Consider the following 22500-nt stretch of genomic DNA (forward strand, 5'->3'; position numbering starts at 1 on the left):
CAGCAGATTCTTCTTTTCCTTATTATATGTTTTTTTTCATACTAATCAAGGTCAGGGTATTAATTCTCTCTCTCTCTCTCTCTCTCTCTCTCTCTCTCTCTCTCTCTCTCTCTCTCTCTCTCTCTCTCTCTCTCTCTCTCTCTCCTGTGTTTAGTCTTGTCTCAGCTAATTGAAGGCATGCTAAAATTAATGCCAATCTTGATCTTGTGTTTTTGAAAGGTTATTTTTTATGTTATTGTGATTAAATATTTCATCTTGTACTGTTATTATTAGCAGCAGCATTTTCTTTTTTTTTTGGTTCCTTTTGGTATATATTTTTTTTGTTTTTCCTTTTTTTTGTGTGCGTATTTATTTTTTTTTATTTACTTATCTTTTTTTTTTTCCCCAAACACAAGCAGTTATTTCCACTCCTTCCTTCGTCTATTTCCTTTTTTTCTTTTTTCTTTTTTCAGTTGATAGCATGAACAAATATTTTTCCCTAACTGTATACTGTTAATTTTCCCCTTTCTTTTTTTCCCTTTTTTTCATCATATAACACAAACAAGCTTTTTTTTCCCCCATATGCAGTTAGCCTTGTATTTTTTCCCCTTGTGCAGTTAATTCCCTTGCATTTTTTCCCCATGTGCAGTTACTTCCCTTAATTTTTCACAGAACCTTTTTACTCACAATCACAAACAATTATTTCCACCCATCAATGCAACTATAACCATTAAGAGACATTTCTGCCTGAACATAATAAAAAATAAATAAATAAATAAATAAATAAATAAACTTAATAATTATATGGCATTCACTTTCATCACCTCACTTATCTATCAATCTTATCTATTCCTGAACACCACATTAAAGGCTGCCAAAGCTCCTTAGTGTGATAACAACAGAATTTACGATATTTATGATGTTACAAGTGAATTTCTTTTCGTATCTTTAAATCTGTCTATCCTCTTTCTGTTGCTTGTCGCTTCTATCTATTATTTCTACACTTCTATGAAATAAAGAGTAACATAAATGCTACTGATTCATAACATTACAGGGTAGTTTTTTATCTTCATTCCTTCAAATCTTTCTAAACTTGTTATGTAGCCTATTTTTTGTATCACTTCTTATATTTATTACTTTATCTCTGTGACATAAAGAGTAGCACAAAAGATGTCTATTTATAGTATCAGATTAGTTTTTATTCTTGTATCTTTAAATCTATCCCAACACCTGTTCTATTTGTCCCTTCTATCTATTCATCTATTACTTCTAACACCTCTACAGTACGTCATGAGAATAACACGCAGTATCTAATAATACTACGGATTAATTTTCATCCTTCTACCTTTAAATGTAAGTAATCTGGTGTCTATTTCATTTTGTCTATCAATTAAACCCTTCACATCTTCTACAGGTTCATGTAACAAGAATAAAATTAATGAGGTTTATGATAATCTTCACATATCACTCCCTAGACCTTACACTTTCAAGAAAACGCAACTAGGTATCTGGTTCCCCTTATAAAAAAATATTACTCCTTCAACAATTAAGAGCCACTACCTTCCTCTTCATACCTAGATACATTCCTAATATTCTCCTATTTCGTATTCCTTGTCCTTGTTAAGTTCTCATGCTCTTTCCTCTCTCCCCCTTGTCCTTCCACGGCAAGTAATTCTGTAATTTGGCATCAGAACCAGTGATTTGCTATTATTTTTCCTGTAAAGCCAGAGTTGTGTTCCAAAGCTGTGATGGTGGTGGTGATGGTGGTAGTGGTAGTGGTGGTGATGGTGGTAGTGGTAGTGGTGGTGGTGGTGGTGGAGGTAAGGTGCTAGATACATCTCATGCTGGTCTTCTTCAGGTTGTCTCTTCTCAATTTTTATAATCTCCTCTTGCATGTCATCCTTATGAGAGAACTTAGGAGATGAACAGAGCAGCATACCTTCCCAACGCTGACTGGGAGGGTACTGAACCAGCACAGCCAGCCCAGCCAGACACTACTCCACTCACACAGAGATGAATAGGGGAGGAATGCCAAAAGGAGAAAAATTAAAAGAAAAAATAACTTCTAACGTGAATTATACAAAAAATACCAGTATTCTCACTACATAATGAGGGACATGTGGTGATGTGGCGATGATGCAACACAGCGGGGCATTTAAATCTTGTCCTAGTGACGTGGCTATTTAAATTTTGTCGATATAAATATCTCCTCTTGCTGTTTCGCGGTCTCTTTAACACTGTGACCAAGAGATAATATTCGTGGGTTCAAAATAGTATTTGCCAAAAAAAACAACCCCCGGCCCCCCTCCGCCCCCCCCTTCAGTATTTTCCCAAGCCAAAAGGATGAGATATGAAGGAGTTATCAATGTGTTTTAAATTTTTGTCTTTGTTAAAGCATATAGGCACTTGTGTACAAATTAATGTATAAAAGACATATCATTTATAGACCTAGCGAGAGAGAGAGAGAGAGAGAGAGAGAGAGAGAGAGAGAGAGAGAGAGAGAGAGAGAGAGAGAGAGAGAGAGAGAGAGAGAGAGAGAGAGAGAGAGAGAGAGAGAGAGGGGTGGGGGGGGAGGAACAGGGTAGGGTTGGTAATACTTGGCAACAATTTATAATTTAACAGTACATCCCAAAAAGTTACAAGTTAATATTTTTTTTTTTGTGGCTTCTTGCATTAAAATTTGGTTATTCTTCCCTCTCCGCCATTGCATGAGAAAAAGGGTAAATGATAAATAAAGAGGGAAAGAAAAATAAGGCAAAAGACAAAATTTGGTTGGATTGTCACTGTCTGGCCATTGCATAAGATGTTGAAAAATGAGAAAAAAAATAATGAATTAAAATACTCTAGAAAATATGGAAAGAAAAATGAGAAAATGTGAAAGAAAATGGGAATTTGAGGAAGAGAAGAAATAAAACATTGGAAAAAAAGAAAATGGAAAGATAGATTAAAACAAAAATATATAAAAAAAAGAGAAACGTGCATTTAAAAGAAAACAAAGCAGCAAAAATAAAATATAAATTCACAACGAAATAATGATTAACACAACACGAAAAAAAAAAAAAAAAAATGACAAAAACAACAAAAATATCACCATAACACAACAACCTAACCTAACATTACCACAACCAAACACAAAATCCACAAACACAACACAACACAACAAAAACAAACCGCAAATTTATAGTTTTTCACCTGTCTAACAACTCCGGACTAGGCTACATTTTTCTGGTAACTTTGATGTGCCTTGAATCACTCTAGTAACTGTTTCCGACATAAACCAATTTCTTTCTTATATACGCCCCGACACACACACACACACACACACATACACACACATACACCTAAACAAGTAGAAATTAAACAAACAAAAAAAAAACATTAACTAAACCTAACCTAATTAAACCCAACTAAACCTAATCTAATTAAACCTAACTAAACCTAATTAAATCTAACCAAACTAAACCTAATTAAACCTAATCTAACTAATCCTAACTAAAGCTAACTTAAATAAACCTAATTAAACTTAATCTAACACAAATCAATTTTTTTCTTATATACCCCTTGACACACACACACACACACACACACACACACACACACACACACATACACATAAACAAGTAGAAATTAAACAAACAAAAAAACGTTAAATAAACCTAACCTAACCTAATTAAACCTAACTAAACCTAACCTAATTAAACCTAACTAAACCTAACCTAACCTAATTAAACCTAACTAAACCTAACCTAACCTAATTAAACCTAACTAAACCTAGCCTAATTAAACCTAATCATACCTAACCTAAACCTAATTGAACTTAATGTAACTAAAACTGACTAAACCTATCCTCACTAAACTTAACTAAACCCAATCTAATTAAACCTAACTGATCCTTAAGCTAACAATTAATATCTCTAGAACGAACAATTTGCGGCGGTAAAGATGCATACCCACTAAATTAAAAGTCATCCAAATACTTCACGGAGAACTTTTTTTCTTTATTTTGCCGTGAGACGAGTGAATATATATGATAATACCAAACAAATTATCAAACTAAATATCCTTACACAACTATTACGTTCTAGCCACACAAATGAAACTGGTTAATTATCCTTGGGACACTAATTACAAGACGCACACCTGCCTTACCTGTGCAGAGACGACTGGGAAGCGGCTCAGATCAGGTGAAGGTGGACGAGAAACACGAAATAAGATGAAGGCGAAGAAACTACACCACGGCCTGAGGCAAGAGGTCCAGATTTCACCCTCAGATCCTCACTTTTTAGGGTTTTCAGGGGTTATTTCAGGGTCAGAATCCACTCCAGCCACTCAGTTTCCTTATTTGACCCCAGGTTTTGGTCTACAGACGCTTATTTTGAGCGTACAGAGAGACGAAATAAGCCAATAGCCAGCCACTGTTCTCGTCTCACTGAGGGTTAAAAACTACAAGAATCTGATTCTTCTTTCGTAACGGGATCATGTTTTGGATCATTTATAGTTGCAGGATGCGATGCTCTTTTGTTACTTCTGAATCTGATTATTTTAGACATTTATAGATTAGGCATTGCCACTTTTTATAAAAATAATTTTGTATCTTATAACTTATCTTCGCTGTGATCCTATAATCATGTGTATTATGACAATTTTGTATCAAATATGACTAAGATTATAAATTCTGAGTATGATTTTGGGGAAAACACTAATGTTGGAAATTTAAAGATGTACTTCTAGTATAGACACCTAAAATAAAACCATGAATAAGTCCTGTTAAGAAATATAGATAAAAAAAAAGATAAATAAAAAAAAATAAGATTTCAATTTATGCCATCAGTATAAATAAAATTATAAGCGCATTCATGCTGAATTTCGAAACAAAGCAGTAGTCTCTGGAATCAAAAGTGAAAGGGAAATTGAGACCCAGACCAAGACCAGACACGCAAACAATTCTTAAATATTATGATAAATTATCAATTTTTGACGTTACTTATACACTATAATCACCCATATGAGTAAAGATAAGACCACGGGCTTATAAATGTAAATATGTAGGTCTTATAAGTTGTATAATGACCAGACTCACTTAATATTACTGCAAATTTTAGTATTATCTAAGACTTTTTTTTTTCTTTTTTATGTAGGAAGGACACTGGCCAAGGGCAACAAAAATCCAATAAAAAAATATGCCCACTGAAATGCCAGTCCCATAAAAGGGTCAAAGCAGTGGTCAAAAATTGATGAATAAGTGTCTTGAAACCTCCCTCTTGAAGGAATTCAAGTCATAGGAAGGTGGAAATACAGAAGCAGGCAGGGAGTTCCAGAGTTTACCAGAGAAAGGGATGAATGATTGAGAATACTGGTTAACTCTTGCGTTAGAGAGGTGGACAGAATAGGGGTGAGAGAAAGAAGAAAGTCTTGTGCAGCGAGGCCGCGGAAGGAGGGGAGGCATGCAGTTAGCAAGATCAGAAGAGCAGTTAGCATGAAAATAGCGGCAAAAGACAGCTAGATATGCAACATTGCGGCGGTGAGAGAGAGGCTGAAGACAGTCAGTTAGAGGAGAGGAGTCGATGAGACGAAAAACTTTTGATTCCACCCTGTCTAGAAGAGCACTATGAGTGGAACCCACCCCAGACATGTGAAGCATACTCCATACATGGACGGATAAGGCCCTTGTACAGAGTTAGCAGCTGGGGGGGGGGTGAGAAAAACTGGAGGAGACGTCTCAGAACACCTAACTTCATAGAAGCTGTTTTAGCTAGAAATGAGATGTGAAGTTTCCAGTTCAGATTATAAGTAAAGGACAGACCAAGGATGTTCAGCGTAGAAGAGGGGGACAGTTGAGTGTCATTGAAGAAGAGGGGATAGTTGTCTGGAAGGTTGTGTCGAGTTGATAGATGGAGGAATTGAGTTTTTGAGACATTGAACAATACCAAGTTTGCTCTGCCCCAATCAGAAATTTTAGAAAGATCAGAAGTCAAGCGTTCTGTGGCTTCCCTGCGTGATATGTTTACATACCTTTGTTGGTACATATATTAGAATTGTGCAAATGACATGGCAGGACCCATTTTATCTCATCAACTCTTTTCCTTTAATGTAATTCTTCAGTTTCTCTCTCATCGCCTTAATTTTGCATCTCTTGTTATCTACTACAGCTATTTTCACGAATTTTCCTAGTGTGAACTGACCTGCTCTTCTAATCCCGTTAACTGCATGCCGACCCTTCTCCCGCGGCCTCGCTGCACAAGACTTGCTTTCTTTCACCCCTATTCTGTCCACCTCTCTAATCTAAGAATATTCCCAATCATTCATCAAAACAAAAATAATATAATAATAATAATAATAATAACAATAATAATAATAATAATAATAATAATAATAATAATAATAATAATAATAATAATAATAATAATAATAGTTAATGATGTTAACTGAAGAAAGCAGAAAGAAGTATGTTTGCAAGATTTGGAAATCAAGGAGGAAAATTCATTATAGAGAAAGGACAAGACAAGCAGGGAAATCACAAAGGCAAGTGGGAGTAGAAGCAAAGGCAATCCCACAGCTACTATTGGACTGGACTGGATTGTACTAGTAAACTTTGAAACTCCCTACCTGCTATTGTATATCCTATTTATTGAACTCTTTCAAAAGGGAGGTTTTAAAACGCTTCTCCAATTTTTAATGATCCTTTTGACCTTTCTTTAGAGACCGACAATTAGTGGGCATTTTTTCATTATTTTTGTTACCCTAAACCAGTACCCCTGTTACATAAAAATAATAACAACAATAAATAAATAAAAGACACAGAGAAGGATCAAGTACGAGCCCCAAACAGGACTCAGACCGAGCCCCAGACTAGGACCCAGACCGAGTCCCAGGCAGCAGACGACATAAACAAACGAGAGGAAGGGAGGGAGTGCGTCCATCGCCAACACAGGTAAATACTCCACTAATTAACCTTACTCCAGCAGACTCTACCCTCCACCCTCCTCCCTAGGACACACAGAGGGTCTGGGACTCCTTCTCCTTGGCGCTCCTGAAGGCGAAGTTGTGGTAATATCGGCGTTAAAGCAAGGCATGCGTACTCCCTCCACGAAAAAAAAAAAAAAAAACGCCCACGTCAGGGTATGTACAGTTTGTTACTTTGCGTGTACATGTCACCCTAAAACGTACATGAATGGTGACGTACATGATGCTAAACGTACACAGGCGGTGGTCTTGTGGAGGGTGTGGCAGAGGCGAGGTAATTATGGTTATTTATGTATTTAATGTGGGTAATTAAGATACCTTCGAAACTTAATTGATTGAAATGTTTAATTATTATTATTTTTTTTTTTTAGACATGGTATTGATTTCGCTTTTGTGTCTGATTTTTGTGTCATAATTAAAATTTAGTGATATGTTGAGTGAATAAGTAAAGGGGCACCAATAACAAAGAAGAAGCGCCAACAGTGATGCAATAACATGTTCCTTCGTGTTGCTGGTGCACGTGAGCCAAGGCTTGTTAAAGTAATTGGTACAGTTTTGCTAGTCTGATCTTCTGAATTGTTCAATTATAGTTTTTCTTGTAGATTTTATGTGTTTCAAATTAATATATCTAAGTAAGAGGTAAAGTAAAAGGTAAGAGATTTTTTTTTTTTCTAATTTGACCCTCTGAATTTTGTTGTAGCATAGCTTTTTTTGTAGTTTTTATGTGCTTTTGAATTTATATATCTTAGATGTTGTCGGCAACCACTTTTATTGTATCATCTCCTGTATAAATGGATATTACTTTCAAATCTTTACCAAATAACATCAACCTGACTATCTCATTATGTCTAGTTTTTATTGGGCATCACTTTTTATTATATCCTTTCTTTTACAAATGAAAAATAGGGATCTTACTTCTGAATCTTCACCAGATAACCCTTTACATGAATACTTTGCACCTTTTTCCCTTTTTCTTTCCATAGGATCAATAAATCTCACGTAATCCTGAAGAGTTGTTACCGTAATCTCTTGTAATAATTTCCTTATGTACTTACAGACAACTCAGGGGTTATCATAGCAATTCAAACCACAGTGTAAGGGAAGATGAGGACTTGAAATGAAATGATGATGGTGATGACTATGATGATTATATTCAAGATCTATTAATAATAGTTTTGCGTTGTAAAGGATGTGGTTTTCAGAATTTACTATTACTAATCCTTTGTAATAATCTTCTTTCCCTCAGCCAAGGAGAGCAGTGTGGGCATCATATTATTTCCAAACACCAAAATCTATCATAATATAATAATTTTATCTTGAAATTTAAAAAGATGTAATTTTCTGAGAATTTACCATCACTGTTCCCTCATGTAATAATTATTTACATCCATACCAAACACCTCTTAGCATTACCTATATTACTGGGAACTGCACCACACATTGGCCTGTATTCAAAAACACTTCTCTCCCACCACGAGTATTTTCAAAGACTACAGAAATGATTAACCAGGTTTCCAAGGGTGTTTCTCCTGTGAATAATGTAGAAATCTTGTCACTAGAACCATAAAAACACCCTTAAAAACCTGTATAACTTCAACTAGAGCCTTTTGAAAATAGCAGAGATGTGGTGCAGAGATGTTACAGAAAATGTCCACATACTATCACTCATGGAAATTTCATCACTATACAAAACACAGACTAGTAGAAATTCCCAGCCATGTGACTCCATCCTGCTTAGTCACCTGTGTCACTCAGGAAGTACAGGGGTAGCATTCCTTCAGTTGAGCTTGAGAGTGTGTGTGTAGTTGGTCAGTGTTTACATGGGGAGAGTTATCTGTCCATGTATAATTATGTACGCTTATCATCCTTATCTTTTGTAGGAGACATTTCACCTCTAGCCATCCTCTGCTGTAGAAGGAGAGGTGTCAGAAGGAAGAGACAGGGGTGAAATATGAAAACAGTAATGATTAGTTTTTGTAAGTCTTGTTTGTGTGTGTATTGTAATGTTATCTCTATTATATTTTTCAGATTATTAGATGATTAAACGTGGTGATAAAAGACTCCAGTGTAACACAGCACCGTGAGTATTGTCCTTTGTGTGTCACCTTGTATCAGCCTTGCAGCCTTGAAATAATAATAATAATCAATGATTTTTATCTTATACAAGAGGCCAAGAGCAACAAAAAGAGCAATTCATTTTTTTATTTATGTAATAGGGGCACTGGCCAAGGGCAACAAAAGAGCAAAATTAGTAATGTTATTATTTTCTTCTATTTTATTTTTTATGTATAAGGAATCAAAAGAATAACAGTATAGGGAATTTGTTATCATGCTGGCAGTGCTTGTCCTTGTACATTCCCCATTTGCTGATTGTTACTGATCTATTTAATTATTTTTTCCTTCAGTGTATGCCCTCTATGTGCTTTATACAGGTACATTAGTCACCAATGTTTTTTGCGGCCTAGATTATGACTCTACAGTACTATAGCATTAGCATAGATGAGTGACATGCTGCAGGTGCTTACTTAGGCTGCCTCTGACCTACACTGAAAATTTACAACATGGCATAAGAAGGTAACTCTGTCATAACTCAAGAACTGCCTGTATGTTTGTGTGTGTGTGACCAGACTCCCTACCTTGCAGACTGGAGTGGATGTTCCCGGCATGCCTTTGATAAGCCATGTGGTGGTGCTCCTTGCCACCTGCCTGCTCGCTACACCACATGCCACACACACCCTTCCACAGCAGAATGCCAGCAGTGCCACACCTCCTCCCTCTACCACACTCCCCTCGGCTGCCACCACCATACCCCTGCAGAATGATACCACGAAAGCCCCACGAGTGACCAAGCCAGCGCCACAGTTGGAGAACGACACAGCACCAGCCACAGAAGAACCGACCACAGTCACCACACCCAAGCCCACCACAGTCATCACCACACCACACACGGACATCCCAGACACCACTTTACCCATCACGACACCACCTCCTACGATCCCACCCACTGAAATCACCACAACTGTCAACACCACCACCACCACTACCACCACTACTACCACACAGCCAGACACCACAACACCAGCCCCCACTACAACTACTGTCACCACCACACCACAGGACAACACAACAAATACACCTGATCCTGGCCATACCACACTGCCTCCTCCTCCACCAGGCTCCACAGACAGCTCTCCCTCCACCATCATCACCACCAATGCTCCACCAGGCCCTCATCCTGGAGTCTCAGTGGCCATTAGCCTTTTCATCCTTGTGACTGTGATCTTGGTGATTGGGGCGGTGAGTTGCTGTCTTCTCTATCCTTTCTCCTGTCCGGGTGTCAATATAGGAAGTTTGGAATTGAATATGACAAGGTTAATCAGGTTTCATAATTGGGTGATTTTTCGAAGCTTTGAATATCTATTTTTGAAATGTGTTTAGGTTTTAGCCTAAAGTAAGTTGTTTACTGGCTCTTATCTGTGTTAAAGTACTGAGTTTAATGGCTCAGTCTGTGTTAATGTACGTTGTTTAACATGCCAGTGTGTGGTAAAGTATGTAGTTTAATGACTTGTTGCCCTAATCTGTGTTGAAGTACACCATTTAATAGCTTAATCTATGTTTATGAAGTCTAATGGCTTAATGGCTTTTGATCTTTTGTTAAATTATATAGTTTAATGGCTTAATCTATATTGTGGTATATAATTTAATATCTCTTAATCATTCACTCTGCACAAAGCCAATCACAAGATATAGTTTTTGCCATGAGTCCACCAGTAATGGCATCCCTCCCTGGCAGAGTGTGTGGTGGGTGCGGCGGCGGTGGCAGCTGGAGCGCCTCAGACACCAGCTCATGCCTGTGTACAACTTTGACCCCACCGATGACGTGGATGACTGGGAGAATCAGCTGCTGGAGGAGGAGCGTTCCCTGAGACCTGAGGCTGATAAGGTGAGCCCACTGTTAGGGATCAATAGTAGTAGTAGATTTTTTTTTTTTCCTCCTCTTTTCCCACTTCTGTCTCTCTGGCTTGTCCTTGCTGAGGTTAGGTGAATGAGGATGTTAGGTAGGGATGGGTATTATTATTATTATTATTTTTATTATTATTATTATTATTATTACTGTTGTATTAGATTTCCTTCCCATTTTTCTCTTTTTGTCTCCTCTGCCCAGTTTATCCATGCTGAATGTGGATGTTCAGTAGGTTTATTCAGCCAAAGTCACAATATCAAAGGTTTCACACTTGGTCCGTCATCCTGGGTCATTCACGTCCTGATCCACCACACCCAGGCAGGGCACTTCAATTCACTTCAGTTCAGTTCAGTAAGGGAAAGTAGAAAGTCTTGTGCAATGAGGCCATAGGAGGAGGGGAGGCATGCAGTTAGCAAGATCAGAAGAGCAGTTACCATGAATATAGTGGTAGAAGACAGCAAGAGATGCAACGTTGTGGCAGAGAGAGAGGCTGAAGACAGTTAGAGGAGAGGAGTTGATAAGATGAAATGCTTACGTCACTCTATCAAAGTCACGATAACAAAGGTATCATACTTGGTCCATCACCTTGTATCATATCATCCATTCTTTCTTCCGGTATACTCTAGAGTTCCCTTCTTGCTTCTGTATTTCTTCCTTCCTATGATTTAAACAATTTCAAGAGGGATGTTTCAAGACACTTATCCTCCAATTTTGAGCAATAAATTTTACCTTTCTTTTGAAATTGGCACTCATTACACCCCTCTTTTCTCTCTCTCTCTCTCTCTCTCTCTCTCTCTCTCTCTCTCTCTCTCTCTCTCTCTCTCTCTCTCTCTCTCTCTCTCTCTCTCTCTCTCTCTCTCTCTCTCTCTCTCTCTCTCTCTCTCTCTCTCTCTCTCTCTCTCGGCTAGTGTCCGTCTTACAAAAAAAAGTGCCTCTGTGGTGTAATGGTCAGCTTGAGGCCAGAAGGTAATGAGTCTGATCACCACTCACAGCAGGGAGAGGCCGTGAGTGCTCTCTTTGAAATCCTGGCCGACACCCCATGGCCTCATTGTTGTGGCAATGTAACTCAATCTGTTTTTCATTCTTCCTACAGGAGAGTTACCAGGGATGATGAAACTAGGAATGGGCACCTCACTGGGTGTTTTTTCACTCTTTGTTGCCCATGGCCAGTATCCTTCTTACATAAAAAGGAAAAAAAATCTGAATCCTTTATATGCATCCTGCAGGGAGGAGTGACTTTTTCTCGTACATAAAAAATAAATGAAGATAAATAAAATGAAATAGAATAAAAAATCATTGCATTGTCTTCCCACAGGTGCAGCTATACTCTGGCAATGCTACTTTTGAGGCCAGCCAGAAGCCTCCCAGCAGCACCTCTCAGAAGGAATGACACTGCTGAGACCTGAAGCATCCCTTATTTGCTGTGTGAGTGTGCACCCAACCACCATGGCAAAGTACTGACACTGCCTGAGAGTCTGTTGTCTGGAATACTCGGAACTTGACGTGTTTCATGGGATTTGGGAAAGACAAAAAATGCAAGCATATAATAGATTGCATTCTGAAAATTTATCATATATTAAAAGTAGTGTTGCAAGTCAAAATGCATCCATGAACATTTTGAAAGTATTCTGGTATGAGTGGTTTTGTGTTATATTGCATGAAAATGTTGATATATTATGGGTCTTAGAATTCCTGGTAAAAGATATTCATCATGTACAAATTCATCATGATACAATTCATTTGTTGCTTTGTCTTTTAAATTTCATAACTGGCCATTTTTCAGTCACTTTTTTTTCTTTTCTTTTATGCAAGAGTTGTACTGGCCAAGGGCAACAAGAACTAAGTGAAAAAAAGGCCCACTGAGGCACCAGTCCCTTAACAGAGGTAAAAAGAAATTATAGGTAATAAAAAGAAAGCAGTATAAGTGTCTTGAAACATGGGACAGCACCATAAGAGAGCAGAGTCGTGAGGTGCAACTGTGAAGGCAAGCAAAGCATGTAAGAGTTACATTAGAAACCAAAGATTAAACATTATCTAGATGATGAGCAACATGTCACCTTGTTTGCTTTGCTACAGTGAGGAAGAATCACCTGGGATTCCTTATGAGCTTGGTTTTAAGGTACCAGGATCAAGAACTCTTATGAGGGAGGTTTCAAAACACTTGTCCTTCAATTTTGGATGACATATGACCTATTTTTTGGGAATGGCACCTCAGTGTACATTTTTTTACACTTTATTGCTCATGGCCAGTGTCCCTCTCACATAGAAAATAATAACAATAATAATAATGAGTCCTTTATGCATGTCTTGCAGGGAGGAGCGACTGTTTTTGTCTCTTTGTTGTCCTTGGCCAGTGTCCCTCTTACATAAAAAATAAATAATAATGAGTCCTTTATGGGCGTCTTGCAGGGAGGAGTGACGGCATGAGTTAAGCTGCTCAAGTTCTCATACTGGTGGCCGCATCTCCCCCTGGCCGGCAGCCCCCACACACACAGAGGGTGAGGGCACACACAGTCCCCACTGCCCCCATGCTGCCGGAACTCAGCACCCTGATTGGCAGTAGTCAGACATGTTGCCTTGTGATTGGTCCCTTGTGGTATACTAACAGTGGTGTTGTGTGTGTCAAGTTGCAGGTTGTTGTGTTTGTTTTAGCAGCGCCGGTTGTTGTCCAGGAAGTGTTGTGCCACCGCCACCAGGCCAGTAGATTACGTGTTACGTATTTCTGTAGCTCCGGTCACACGGTAATGTCTGCCACTTAATTATTTAATTACTTCACGTGAGAAACTTAAGAGAAAATATGAGGTTTGAGTTTGTAATGAGTGTATACATGCATAAGTGTATATTAAGGTGACAAACACTTATTTTTGATTAATTTATGTAATTCCAGATTCACGGCTTTTAAAGACTTTACTTCAGTGATAAGCAATAAGTTATTTGTAAAAGAAATTACTTAAGCAGAGGTAATTGTACTCCTGATACTTGCTTGATTATCAGGTGTGTGTATGTACAATGTGACCGTATTCTGTCAAGAAGGAGGATGAGTGAGTAGAGAAAACAGTGTGTGTGTGTCTTTGTGCTGGTAGAATTGGTCACAGCCGTTGGAACGCCTCACAGTTTCAATGTTAGGAACACTACACGTTTTCTCAGATACCGTACCGTACATGTGATACTTTCCCCTAGTCTGAATGGGCCGTCACCGTAGCAGTCTATTATTGTTTGTATCCCAAAAGAGAAGAGTTGTGTCTTGCCTCCAGCCAGTCCTATCTTCCTGAGTCCTGCAGCCCTCTTGGATGTACCTCATTTGTGGCATAACATCTCTTGTGACTTATTGGTGGCAGACTCAGGCTATTTACACTGGCTGCTTGGTGCATGTATATAGAGAATGATGTTAAAGACAGCCTGAGATATACATGGCCATCCTAACAGTAACTGTAGAAGTGCATGACCATCCTTTATATAACTCATTCATAAGGTTGCGGTGGGTAGGACTCAGGAGCAAGCGAGGCAGGATGCAACTCCTGTTTACATCTGTGCAGCCACTCTCAGAGGAGCTTTAGTTGTTGATATTGCCAAGGAGAGGATTTGTGTGTGTGTGTGTGTGTGTGTGTGTGTGTGTGTGTGTCTGTGTGTGGTGTGCAAGGTACAGCTGGTGGTGCTCTCTCTGGAAGCAATGTGTCTTCATTCATGCCCAGCAAAGGGTGGATTAACTGTGCTAAAGTGTTTCTGTTGTCTTGATCTTGTCTGCAGGTGAATCTCTGTTTATGAATGAGTCCCAATGCTCACTCTGTTTATGAATGACTCACGGTGCTCACTAACTGCCTATAAAGTAAAAATTGCAAGTTGGGTCTGGTGTAGATGGCATTTTTTTCCATTTAATACATTTTCGTTTTCTCATATAATTTTTAAAGAGTTTTAATCATTAATACAAAATCTACTCATAAATTGCATCAAAGAACATTGATTTATTTGTGTACTACAGTATACATTCTACACCATGATTTTATACCAGGCTGAAATTACCTTCAAAGGAAGTTAGGTTACATAAGATATGTCTAAACTCATCACAAGAATAGAAATACAGAAGAGGAAGTTTCCAGTTCCCTCACTTCCTCCTCTTCTTGTTGCCTTTCACATTGTACAAGAAGTGCATTTGCAGTGTTCCCTCATGCCAGCCATCCCCTGTGCCATAGCAGGACTCCAAACATTTGTAAAGGGAGATTCACCTGCATTCCTTGGTGTGTTCTGAGGTGCTGAGATGATGTGGTGATGTGAGTCTGCTGCATCTGAACCCAGGCTGCCCTCACCTCCACCTTAGCACCTCCCTGATGCCCCAATGCTCTCTCAGTTGCTCTTGGCCACAGCAACCTTGTCCATGCACCACATCCTTTCCTGCTTCTTTGTTTTTCTTATTCTTATTTGTTGAGCTTCATTATCATCACACTGCATGCATATCTCCAGGAATGTATATTTGATTTTTTAGTATCATGAAGTGCAGTCCTCATTTTGCTGATACAAGTATTATTTTTATGTGTGTGTGTGTGTGTGTGTGTGTGTGTGTGTGTGTGTGTGTGTGTGTGTGTGTGTGTGTGTGTGTGTCTCAGTGTATGGCAGCTGTGTTGCATGCACATTGATTCTGGTATTTTTTTATAATGCAGTGTCCCTTTCTTATCAACAACATAAAATGTATTTTGTTTTGTGTGTGCATTCACACTGCACAGTTGTGGGAGGAATTACTGACACATGATGTACCACAGCTTGTGTTTACAAACACTGGATAAAAATTACTCATAACTGAATATCTCTCAGTCATAAATTGGCTTTGGTACTTCCACTTCATAATTCCATTCAGATTCTCTCTCTCTCTCTCTCTCTCTCTCTCTCTCTCTCTCTCTCTCTCTCTCTCTCTCTCTCTCTCTCTCTCTCTCTCTCTCTCTCTCTCTCTCTCTCTCTCTCTCTCTCTCTCTCTCTCTCTCTCTCTCTCTCTCTCTCTCTCTCTCTCTCTCTCTCTCACAAGTGTGGCAGACATTGCATCCACAGCTGTGCACATGATGGTTTAGTCTACTTAAGGTAGTGGGGAAACTCCCTTTGCTGTGATCTTATATTTAGTGTCTAGTCAGCTAGTTCTCTCTCAGCTCTGCCCTGCTCTGCCTACCACAGGCTGAGGCAGGGAGTGAGTGCAGCCAACACTCCTATCCACTGCACACAGGGCAGCTCTTATCTGGGGTGAGGCAGGGAAGGCCATGCTAACTCAGCCAACCTCAGCCAAATGCATTATTGATATTATGTATGTATGCATGTGTGTGAGCTGGATGCATTGCACAAGACTATGTAGGAATCCTGGCCAATGAACACAGGTTCAGCCACAGTAACAGTAACACTTACACAGCAACCAAGAGACTCAACCAGTTAGGAGATTTTTTACATTGCCCATAAGACTGTCCTTGAAGCTGCACAGTTCACTTAACTTGTTGTGCCTGCTTTCATTCTATAATAAGATGTGCTTTAGGGCAGTTTGAAATATCTTCTGTCCCCCATGTACCATGCATCTGGCTGTGCCCTTGAGAGCCGCCTCCTTTGCATAGGTTGTCAGTGGCCATGGAGTGTTGTGCTACCCTCCCCCTTCACTATCCCCGGTGCTGCAAGACCTCCTCACCTCCTTGGTCACCCCATATCACATCGCCTCAATAAGTTTAGCTTGTAACCATTGCCTCCTGTAAGTCCATGGTTGTGCAGAATTGTATTTTGGAGCTCTGATTTTGCCTCTCTCACTTTCATACCATGGGAACTTTGTGTCTCCTGTGGAATGTATAAATGGTTACAAAACTGTTTGCCTTACTGATGGTTGGTCACTGTTGTAAGCTGAGTTCCCTCCAGGCTATTAAGCTTTTGATCTTTATGGATTAAGAGTGGCAGAGCTGCTGATGCTAGACTTGTGGTGTGCTCCCTGGTCGTTGTTAACAGTTCTTGAAGGTTGCTTTTCTCCAGTATTGGTTGTGAGCACTGCAGATTTGGCTGTTGTTGAAGCTGTGGTGCCATGTTGAAAGGTTGTTTAAAGAAAGGTTGATCAAATAATTTACACACAGAAGTTTATCATGTTAAAAAGGATCTGAAATATTTCTAGAGAAATTTACTTAGCAGGGGTTTTGGTTGTCATTATATTCAGATCTGTTGAGAAGCTGATAATTAATATAATTATATACTGTGTGTGTGTGTGTGTGTGTGTGAACTTGAGTGGCCATAATTTGTCTTGTGTACAGAAATGTCAGTATAACACTAAAGTAGCATCGTGGTTCGTGTTCATGAGTCCCACAACACATCTACTCAAAACTAGCATAATGGGTGTGTCCAGTATCAACTTATTGTTTCTTAGTCATTATTTCTCAACTATTGCCTACCACTGTGCAGCACCTGTCTGTCTGGTGACCCTTAGTGTGTCTGGCATCAAGGGAGCTGCTCTACTTAAATGTTTACAATACATGTTCCTCACTGGTGTGATGTGCTGGCCTCCTGCAGTCCTCACCACACAAAGAGGCTGAGAATATTATAGTAGTGGTCTGGCAGTGTACATTTATCTCCCTCCAGTGTATAATTTGACAGTTCTCTTGCTGTGATTCAAACTTTTTTTTACCTTGGAAAGATCATAGCAAAAAAAAAAAAAAAAAAAAAAAACTCAATCTTTTTGGCACAAGTCTATATGATTCTTACTACCTATTCGTACATCCTTGTACAACATTATAGTAGCTGGTTATGTTGTGTGTAAGTGTGTACGTGCGTGACCACGAGCTCTCTGTACTGTTTGTTAGTGGCTCCCCTCACAACCACCACCACCCAAGTCCCTGTTCAGGTTCTAGAGGGCCACATGCTGGTCCTGGTGTGGCTGCCTCATCTGGATACTTAGGTGCTGTCACTTTACCTCGGGATTGCAAGATGTTCTTCTGGTGTTGACTGTGGCAGTGAATCCCTGTGATGAAACACTCACAGTTACACATGATGACTGGAACAGGAAACTCATGTCTGCTGTTGTGCACATTAGGAATCGAATTAATGGAATCAGTGTGATAAAAATAGTTGTAATGAAGCCACAGTGGTATTCTCACTGTACGATTTTACTGCAAATATTTCAGTTTCTGTGGTAATAAACACCAACTACACAGTTTAGTATTACTTTGGTGGGAAATTAGGTAATATTTTTTTTGGCCTTGTAGTGCTCCTTTCCTCCATTGTTTCTTGATCAGTACAACTGGTATCAGTCAGTATTTTCTTTATTTATCATAAGTTCTCACTCAGTGTGATTTCAGGGTATTCCATTGTTAATTGTATGTGTAAGATCAGAGCAAATATCGACTGAGATCTATGTGATAATCTTGTCCTATCAGAAAAGACATATCATTTGAGCTCAATCATTCCTGATGAGTAAAATTACATTAGTTAATTATAGGGTGTACATTTTGTTTGTGTCAGTTGTTGGTGCACTCCAGACCAGATGAAGGGAGTGTGAGGGAGAGGCTCCTAGTCAGTCAACATTTGTGAATTTCCTTCCCTAGTGATGGAGTTGGTCTTGAATTAACTTTTTCCACTTGTAAGCGAACTTTGGCTGCCTTGAGTGCACCCCATGAAGATGACATTGATGTGTGCATGTGTGTGTGTGTCTTGCCTAAACAATCTGTCAGATGATTGGCATGTCCTGTATTTCATAAGAAGTCTTCCAAATTTTGACTTAACATCATCCTGTACACTTGGCCCCTGCTGTGTTGCTGCTGCAGGCCCCCAGTGTATAGCTTCACTCCATCTCTGTTACTCTGACCATCACAGCCAGGTCACAGCCTCCTCATGGCTAAGGCAAGTGGCATGGGACAATTTTAATATGTACTGGAAAGGTTGTGTTTGGTTATAATTTTGTATTTGGGATATTTAATGACATCTTTGACTTTGTTTGCAGTAGGATTTCAACTGGGGTATCAAGATATTTTGATGCCCAGTCGACTTGTATACAGTTTCAAAGGGGATGTAAACAGATCTATAATTTTCAGGGGCTTGCCATGGTAGAGGGAACACATTGCCACAGTTTGGGCTCTGAGGAGGCTCTGGAAGCTGGCTGTGATGGACAAAAGTGACACTCCTGTAATGTTTCTCAGCTGGAATGTTACAAATGTAAAAGTGTGATTTTTGAAGTAAACTTTGGTAGTTACTTGTGAGTTTCCACGTTATATATTTTTTGTCACTTGTAGCCCCACACAACAGTATCATGTACAACTGCGGCTCATTTGAAATTTAATAATATATATTATGAAAGTAATCTTTATTGTTTGCTTCATACAAAACTAGAATTAAATACATATGCAATAGACATACATTCATACTCGTGGTCAACCTAACAAAAAGTGAATCATTATGGTGAGATGCCCTGTACAGCTTCGATCCCCGGCTGCACCCTCCCATGCCTTAATTGACTCTTTAGATCAATTCCTCGGCCTTCCAAATACAAACCATTACAAAAATAACAATGTCGATAATAAGCTATTTAGTTATCAGTAGTAATAGTAAGAAAGCGTACTGGAGAGGAAGGGAGGAAGGAGAGAGGGCAGAGTACAGTAATGGCCTCACATACAGAATAATTACATCACCCACGGAACAGGAAAAGACATATAACGCTTGTACTCTCCTCGGTTATTTTCATTGGACATTTTACTCCTAACGAGCTCATTCTTTCAGCAAACTTCATTCTTTTTTACGTCGTGCTTCGTTTCATCACATGGATTTTTTTTTCCCTTCCTACCTCAAGTATATGAATAGTGTGCGTGTGTGTGTGTGTCCAGTCCTACACCTGTGCTGGCTGGCGACACAGGTGATTGATTTGGACCAAGAGGAGGGCAGGGAGAGGGTGAGTGGAAGGGAGGGAGGGAGGAATGGACGGAGGTGAGGAGTAGGGCAGCGCGGCCCTCCCTCACATCCGCGTGGTGTGTGTGTGTGTGTGTGTGATGCTGTGCGGATAAGGTAATGCTATTCTTATCATGTACAGCGTGACGTGTTTACGTGGGCGTGTGTCCGAAGACCGGTGTGGCTGGGAAACACAGACTCGTGGCAATACCCGTCAAATAAAACTGGCCGCTGTTATTCACGGCTGTGACACAAGAGCATGATGCTGAGTGTCTGCCTGTGTGGCGTGAGAAGCGCAGACACGCACCCCGCTGTTCCTCCCCATAGCACGCAACTATCGACCTTAGCAACACTGTACTACGTGAAATATCGCTCTTTATCCTTAAAAGGGAGAAGGGGGCTCTTCCCCTTTAGTTTGAAGTGTAGTTTAGCGCCATTGAGTAGCCCGGAAAGTGTCGTCCTACATGACCCCAAGTGTGTAGTGAGGGTGTGTGGTGGAGGCGCGGCAGACGCACGTGCCCGGCCGGGTGCGGCGCCGCGGTGCACACCACTGTGCAGCAGAGGAGCGGCCCGGGCCGGCACTGACACCCGCCTCCCGATCACACTCCGCCCTGCTGCAAGTGATGTATCAGTGACGACACGGTGACGCCATCGCTTTCTGGCGGCCCGCGAGCCAATAGGGTAGCGCAGGTCAGGCAGCAGTGATGACATCACGGGGCTCGTGCGGGCTCGGCGACTCCCCGGCTCGCTCAGTTACCCACAATCCCCCGTCCCGCCAGTCCATGTCGCCGCCCCGACCAGTCACCACCGCTGCGCCGACGTGACCACACGCGCGGCCTCATGCAGCGCTCCATAGAAGAAATAAAATCAAGATTATTGACGTGCACTGATCAAGATTATAATGTAAGCACCACTGAAATATATCGAGCCACTTAATGAGTTCATAAATTGGTTATGAGGAAAGCACCGTAGCTACAGATCACAATACGACCCGCCATGGCTGACAAGGGCCGTCAGGTGGGCCACTATATATCCGTCATTTTCATCACAAATAAAGCACTACACGGAACTGCAAGGCACAAAACAGTGGTTCCAGCACGGAGAGCGATGTTGTGTGGTGACAAGAGCGGCGTTGGGAGTGGTGATGTGGTGTGTGGTGGGGGTGCGACCAACATATCACACAGTCCGGTGTGGCGGCGGCTAGACGGCGACTCCCGTGGCCGCGGCTCCACGCATGCGCCCTGCACCCACCACTCTGTCCCCGCAACACACGCAACCCACCCCCTCACCCCTTGTTTTAACCTGGAATATCTCTAGTGAACCCTACAAGACCTTAAGCCAGCCCAGATCAGTGCCAGAGGGACGTGTGTGGCGTCACGTGCCCCTGGAGGCCTCGGAAAGGTGCCTGGAGAGCCTGGCTGGCTCGGTGTGGCGGAGGGTGTGTTGCAGGAACTGCCGCAGGTGGTGGGTGGCAGCGAGGTGGGCCAGAGGTTGTGTCCGCCGCCCGTCATGGCCAAGTCCCGCTCCGCAGCCGCCATGAACATGATCCACACATTCCACCACCCTTGCCTGGCCCAGGGGAAATAAAGACAGCTTCACGATTTTTCCGATTCCTGTCTGCCTTCCTCACGTTTTCGATGTTAATTTGGACCCTAACGTCCCCTTGTTGTCGAGAACTTCGTATTTCGCTCATATTACGTAATCAGCTCTTTGTACTCTGAGCACTAAGTGTAGTGTGGAGGATGTGGTGGTGTAGGCCACGCATTTTGGAAAAAAAAGTGAAGAAAGTTGAGTTTAGGTATAAATATGGTGAAGTGGTGGGGGGCTGGTGGTGGCATTCTCCACCAAGGTCATTGTACCTCCCCCCTCCCCCCCATATAATTTGAACTGAATGTAGAAATGTTGACAAGGTCATCGGCAAACGAGGTTATGACGGAATACGTCCTTGGTGAAAACTGGAAAGTTGTGATGCTGTTTTGAGTGCAGGAGTGGAGGAGGGAGGATAGGGGAGGGGGTGCCAGTGGAATGTTTTGTGGCGTGTGCAACATTGCAAGCAATGATTGGCTGTGTGGAGAAACATTCAATGTGCGTCTGATGGGCCTGGCGAGAGGGATGTGCTGTGTGCTGGCGTGGACGGAAAGGTCACGAGGAGCAGATGACCCTGGCCCAATAGTAAGGTCTTCCAAGTAGCCAATGGTCATTGCTTCATTGCCTTGTTTGGCACAGGTACTATATATGTCTGGGTGCGTGATTCACCCTTCCCTGCCGTGATGCATCGCCATCCCCAACTTCTGGTTACTGATACTGAGGGGGAAAAAAATGGGTCACTAACTTTGCCTGGCGTGAGTTGGCCAGCTGGGGTACATCAGCCTGGCCCGGGGTGCCTTGTGGCCGTGACTGGCAACTGTAGGTGCCACCACCACCACCGCAATGCCTGTGGGGGGTGTGCTCGGGTGGTGGCCAGTAAAAAATGTCAATGGACGACCCAACAACAATCATCACCCGTTCTCCTACTTCTGTTTTCTATGTTCGCATTTTTCTTTCAACCATCGACAAAGTTTTCATTGTGGTAGTTTGACGCCAGTACTTGCTTTGTCTGCCGTATTACGTACTTTTATGGCGAATGACGAGGCACGGCGTGGTGGAGCCTCGTTACAGCCTGCCTATAGCTACCCGTAACAGGAAGTTGCCTGCATTTTCATATCCCGCCCACCACG

General features: G+C 41.1%; 3 protein-coding genes across 9 annotated transcripts in view; 2 read left to right on the plus strand and 1 right to left on the minus strand.

The window, feature by feature from the left end:
• Positions 1 to 4427, minus strand: part of LOC135094216 (serine/threonine-protein kinase WNK1-like) — a 134838-nt gene extending 130411 nt beyond the window's left edge. The window contains exon 1 of the mRNA XM_063994112.1: positions 4129 to 4427. The gene's annotated coding sequence lies outside the window, so the exon portion shown is untranslated. The remainder of the gene's footprint in view (positions 1 to 4128) is intronic.
• Positions 4428 to 6801: 2374 nt separating this feature from the next.
• LOC135094524 (mucin-2-like) lies at positions 6802 to 19202 on the plus strand. Of its 3 annotated transcripts, none has more exons than XM_063994695.1 (6): positions 6802 to 6910; positions 8971 to 9022; positions 9586 to 10239; positions 10736 to 10885; positions 12222 to 12331; positions 13316 to 19202. In XM_063994695.1, exons 3-5 carry the CDS (start codon positions 9607 to 9609, stop codon positions 12294 to 12296), a joined length of 858 nt encoding a protein of 285 aa, XP_063850765.1. In that variant the 5' UTR covers positions 6802 to 6910; positions 8971 to 9022; positions 9586 to 9606; the 3' UTR covers positions 12297 to 12331; positions 13316 to 19202. The 3 variants fall into 3 exon arrangements, with proteins under 3 accessions (XP_063850765.1, XP_063850767.1, XP_063850766.1); XM_063994697.1 differs by having other exon boundaries at positions 12228 to 12331; XM_063994696.1 differs by lacking the exon at positions 6802 to 6910 and adding an exon at positions 8770 to 8794.
• Positions 19203 to 19262: 60 nt separating this feature from the next.
• LOC135094522 (mediator of RNA polymerase II transcription subunit 26-like) overlaps positions 19263 to 22500 on the plus strand; it is a 9748-nt gene continuing 6510 nt past the window's right edge. Inside the window, exon 1 of one of the 5 annotated variants that reach the window (XM_063994686.1) lies at positions 19263 to 20686. In XM_063994686.1, coding sequence (XP_063850756.1) covers positions 20624 to 20686 — 63 coding nt within the window. In that variant the 5' untranslated portion in view covers positions 19263 to 20623. The other 4 variants (XM_063994689.1, XM_063994690.1, XM_063994685.1 and 1 more) reach the window with 4 other exon arrangements.

The sequence above is a fragment of the Scylla paramamosain genome, chromosome 45 (genome assembly GCF_035594125.1).
Source record: "Scylla paramamosain isolate STU-SP2022 chromosome 45, ASM3559412v1, whole genome shotgun sequence".
NCBI classification, from domain to species: domain Eukaryota; kingdom Metazoa; phylum Arthropoda; class Malacostraca; order Decapoda; family Portunidae; genus Scylla; species Scylla paramamosain.